At 57.0% G+C, this 4,834-nt stretch overlaps 2 protein-coding genes across 2 annotated transcripts; both read right to left on the bottom strand.

Moving 5' to 3' along the window:
* Positions 1-406: 406 nt before the first annotated feature.
* Positions 407-784, bottom strand: GUITHDRAFT_43846 (hypothetical protein; the record flags this gene model as incomplete). The annotated part of the gene is made up of 1 exon (XM_005822097.1): positions 407-784. A coding segment is annotated over one exon (378 nt), but the record flags the coding sequence as incomplete, so codon positions are not given.
* Positions 785-2,402: 1,618 nt separating this feature from the next.
* GUITHDRAFT_146675 (hypothetical protein) lies at positions 2,403-2,948 on the bottom strand (the record flags this gene model as incomplete). The annotated part of the gene is made up of 1 exon (XM_005822096.1): positions 2,403-2,948. One exon carries the CDS (start codon positions 2,946-2,948, stop codon positions 2,403-2,405), a length of 546 nt encoding a protein of 181 aa, XP_005822153.1.
* Positions 2,949-4,834: the final 1,886 nt, after the last annotated feature.

Genomic DNA, 4,834 nt, shown 5'->3' with positions numbered 1-4,834 from the left:
ACGGAGGGTTGCGACGGAGGAGGGGAGGAGCAGGAGGAAGAGGAGGAGGAGGAGGAGGAGGTGGTGGTGGTGGAGGAGGAGGAGGAGGAGGAGGAGGAGGTGGTGGAGGAGGAGGAGAAGGAGGAGAAGGAAGTGGAGGAGGAGAAACTCACCGTGAGCGGCTTGTCTGCCTTCTTGGCGGCCTTGTAGCCACCCGGTCGAAGGATGTTGCTGGGAAGTAGACCGAGACCGGCTGTGACTGTCGCCTGCAGAGAAAATGCCAAGTGAGAAAGAGAGGAGAGGACAGGAGGGGAGAGGAGAGGAGAGGAGAGGAGAGGAGAGGAGAGGAGAGGGGAGGGGAGGGGAGGGGAGGGGAGGAGAGGAAAAGGAAAGGTGAGGCGGCTACCAGAGGCCCACGGAGGGTCCAGGGCACGAGTCCATCCCCGTAGTTACGGAAGAGATAATCTACGATGTCGTCGCTTTCGTACATCTTGGTGCCTGTGTTGGGGTCGACGAGGAAGGGAAACTGCTGCTTCCCCCCCATCTCCTGCACCTGCGCCCGGTATACTCCTCCTCCCTTAGGGCAGGGGAGGAACTCGACGTCGAGGTCGAGGATAGCGACTGCCTCCCTGACCTTGCGGCAGAAGGGGCAGGACTCAAACTCGTAGATCTGGAGGGGAAGGGCAGGACGGGGAAAACTACTAGTTGCGCTCTCCTCAGATACCATGAAGCCTCCGAAGCGGAAGACGGAGTAGGAGGAGGGGACGTCCTTCTTGATGCCGATGCTGTAGCCGCTCGCAAAGGCTCCTGAGCCGAACCTGCCGGTGAATGAGGGGAGGAGAAGGAGATCAGGATGTGATGGGAAGAGGATTCCAGTTGGAGAACATGATGATGATGTTTATGGAGATGGAGATCGAGAAGATGAGGGAGGTGGAAATGTTGATGGAGATGCTGATAGAGTTGTTGTTGTTGTTGTTGGTGGTGGTGGTGACTGACAGTGATAGTGATGATGGAACAGGAGACAAACTTGGTTGCAGATATCATATTGTGATAGAAGAAAGAGCAGAACCAGCACATGCAGCAGAAGCACTTGGCACCTAAGAACCGAAGCGAACGCAGCAGTCATCACGTCCTTGAGCTTGTCCGGTCGGACGTAGAAGCGCTGAGCATTGAACTTTCCTCCCTCCTCCATGCCGCTTGGTGAGCTCTGCATGCGCATTCCACTCTCCGCCATCCCTTGCCTGGCAGGGACAGGGCAGGCCACGCTCCGAAGCGAGGTGGGATTCTTCGAGGAGGAGGGGAAGGGGGATCCCTTGAGGAGGAGGGAGGAGGGAGCAAGGCCCGTCCATGCCGGCATGATCATCTTCCCGCTCCTCTTCATCCCCTGAGCGCCTGCCATGGCGAGCAGCAGCAGCAACCCTCGCGCTTTCGTCACCATCGCGTCTTTGTCCTTTATACCTTAAGAGGCCCCCCTCGTCCCCGTCACTGTCACATAGTGCCCGGTCTGGGGCCCGGAAGTTCCGAACTTGAACTTCGGAAGGCTGGGTGAGTCAACCGGCACTGCCGCCGCGGTCACCGGTTGGGCCCGGCGCGGCCCGCCGCCCGGCCGCAAACAACGTTTGCCAGCCTGGCAGGTGAGGGCCCTTGGAGTATCATACGACGGTATTCCTTAGCCTGCCATTCAACTTGCGGCAAGCTTCAACTTCGGGTGACGGTTCCAACCTTGAAAGATCTCGCAGGGCTCTACCCGTACTATCGGCTGAGTGGCCCGGCCCGCGGCGGGCCGCTGCCCGGCCCGGCCTCAGAGTCAGTCACAGTGCCGGCGGCTGGCATGCGACCCACTGTCGGACCGTAGGCTGGTGCCACCGTGACTGACAATGACCTTTACTGCAAACCGTTCAACTTTATTGGATCGTTGAACGTCCCCCGACTTAGAACGTACCCGGTAACGTCGGAGTCCGATGGTGTCGTCACATGCGGCGGCTGTGGGAGTCTTCTCAGCAAGTATCATGTTGTATCCCGGCCGCCAGAACTTTCGGAACGTGCCAGCGGCATCCAGGAGAGGCTCGCCGGCTGAGTCTTCGGACAATGAAACTGCACATCAAGTGTTTCAGATGCTTTCCTGTGCCTTTCGTTTCGCATCAAGATTGTCGCAGCCCAGCTGGACTAGCTGGTCACCGTGACCATGGAGACAACAGACTCTATCTGACTCGGCGATGGTTGCCAGGACGGTATCAGATCGTGCAGCCTACATCCCACTCGATCTCGCCATCTCGATCCGGCCATCTGGTATTCAGGGATCCCCTTTCAGCTGAGAAAGGCGACAGCGCAGAGGCGAGACGAGCATGTACTGATTCCATGCAAGAACTTCACGGACTAGGATCCGATGGCGACTTGACTTGTAGGGGGAACAGCAGCATGAGCTATGACTCCTTCATCACCAGGTGCGCGGCATCGGTGTACAAGAGCCCATAGTTCTCGCTTCCAATACTCTGCAGGAGGCGCCCGTAGATCGACGATGTCCTCCGACGCGCGATGTGCGGGTTCTTCGGCATTTGTACTGCCTCGTTCTTGGATGGTTCACTCGAGACGCGCTTCCAAACAAGCTGCCTGCCCAGGAATCTAAACCAGCCCATGATTGAGTTGAATATCAGCATGCAGAAGTCGAGGATTTTGAGCCAGATGCAGTCTTCAGGACCGAACGCAAGCGAAGAGTCTGTCAAGTTCTCCAGTGTGATATGCGGGGGAACAGACGACTGATAAGACGAGGGTGATTCCATCTCATTGCTGCAGTCCCACCCTTCGTGTACATCCAAGACATCTCTGCATTTCGCGGGTCCTATGGCCTTCGAAAGCTCTACGAAGAAGTATTGATCAGCTTTGGTGGGACCCCTTGATCTCCTGTGGGACGAGTAGCTGCTATCCTGCCGAGATGAATCGCTATTCGACGACGTGACACTGTTTGACATGGCAGTTGCAGTTGAGGTAGAGTGGAGTACAATTTCGGAAGTCCTGCTTGCACGTTTGGATGTCAATGCCGCTTCACTGCCATGTATTCTCCTCTCTTCTCCCCTGTCCGCTCTGTCCTGTACAACCGACTGTCTTGTCTTTCCCTCTCTTCCTCTCCGTCCCTCTCCTCCTTGTCACCTCCTCGCGTTGCGTGACCGTATCCGTACTGCTGGGTTGCTTTCCCTTCCCCTTCACTTCGCCCCACCCCACCCCAAGATATTTATTTTGAGGACTCTTCGACACCCCCACCCCCCTGTTACCGACTTATAACCCCACCCTTCCTCCTCCATATCCCTTGTCCGGACCGTGACATCACCCTACCACCCCGTCTGATTCCTTCAAATACAACTGTGGTACATACCACCCCCTCAAAGATACACAATCACCCCTATGATCCTCATGGGGGTTCCATCGATCTTTCCCACCCCCACCCCGACTCTGACTGCCAACTACCCCATGGGATTGTGACCCCCGTCAGATCAATCACCCGTCAATACGGCAGTACGAGCAATCTGAGGATATGGTACACTTTATAAAACATGTTTTAGCATTTTGTACCAAGTTTTTTTTAAAAAAGACATTAGATGCACTTTTTGGCTCAAAAAAAGATTGGGTTGCCCTCTTCATATTCCTTGGAGTTTCTGGATCTGAATTTTTGAATTTTTCCTATCACAATTCAAAATCTGAAAGCAAACTGAATATTTTTGGAGCCTCTGAGATTTAACTGGTTCGCAGGGGTCAAAAGTTCAGTCAAAACTGTTGACCAGAATGATGGCCGACCATTACATCCCGCCGTTTTAAAGCGGCCGGGTTAACCGTTAGTAAACCCCGGGCCGGTCTGAGTCCGAGTCCGACACTCAGTCACTCAGTGCGCCGCTCGCCCCGGCCGTCAGTGCCGCGCCGCATCACAGCCGCTCGGAGTCCGATCAAAGGTACCGTTCGGCCGCGAGTCAGGCTCAGTCTCGGCCTCCGATCGCCGAGGCAGCCCGGGCCCGGGTCCGACCCGGCGGGGCCCGCGGCCCGGCCACGTTTCCCGGACGGCGAACTTCGGAAGTATACGGGGGCCGTACTTTTATTCTACCAGAGGGTGACTGCCAGAGCCTACGGTCTCCGACAGTTCAACTGCTGACAGTGCAGGCCGCGCGGCCGCGCTGACTCGGATGTGCCGGTGGATGTGGAGGAGGACAAGAGCGTCGGCTGCCGCGTACCTCACCTGCTCCTCCTGCAGGGGCCTCGCGGACCAGTCGGAGCACTGCTGGGCCTTGTCGATGGTGCGTCCTTGGAAGAGCCTGCGAGCTCTCAATGGCGCGGAAGAGAGGCGTGCAGATATGAGGAAGGGAAGGGACTGAGGGGAGGAAGGGAAGGGAGGGGAGACTGAAAGAATTTCGGGAAGGAGAGACTGGTGAGTAGGATGGAGGAGCTTGCTGAGAAGCACCAAGAAGGAAATGGGCAGGAGCAGGAGCAGGAGCAGGAGCAGGAGCAGGAGCAGGAGGAGAGAGAAAACGGAAGTAGGAGAGGGGTCAAGCACCTCTCGTACACAAGTCGGAGAGAGGGAGGACGGCTCGTGCGTCCGATGCCGCATGCGATGCTGAGCTGCTGAAGGTCGAGCACTCGCGCTGTGCTGAGAGACAAGTCAGGAACGATGTGCCTGCCAGGAAGGAAGACATTAGGCGATGATGGAGGGAGAGGAGGAGGAAGGAGAGGAGGAGGAGGAGGGAGAGGAGGAGGAGGAGGGAGAGGAGGAGGAGGAGGAGGAGGAGGAGGAGGAGGAGGTAGGAGGAGGAGGGAAGACGAGGAAAGAGAGAGGAGAGGAGGAGAGAGGAGAGAGGAGAGAGGAGAGAGGAGG

Source organism: Guillardia theta (genome assembly GCF_000315625.1).
Source record: "Guillardia theta CCMP2712 unplaced genomic scaffold GUITHscaffold_131, whole genome shotgun sequence".
NCBI lineage: Eukaryota > Cryptophyceae > Pyrenomonadales > Geminigeraceae > Guillardia > Guillardia theta.
This window is presented reverse-complemented; position numbering and strand designations above follow the sequence as displayed.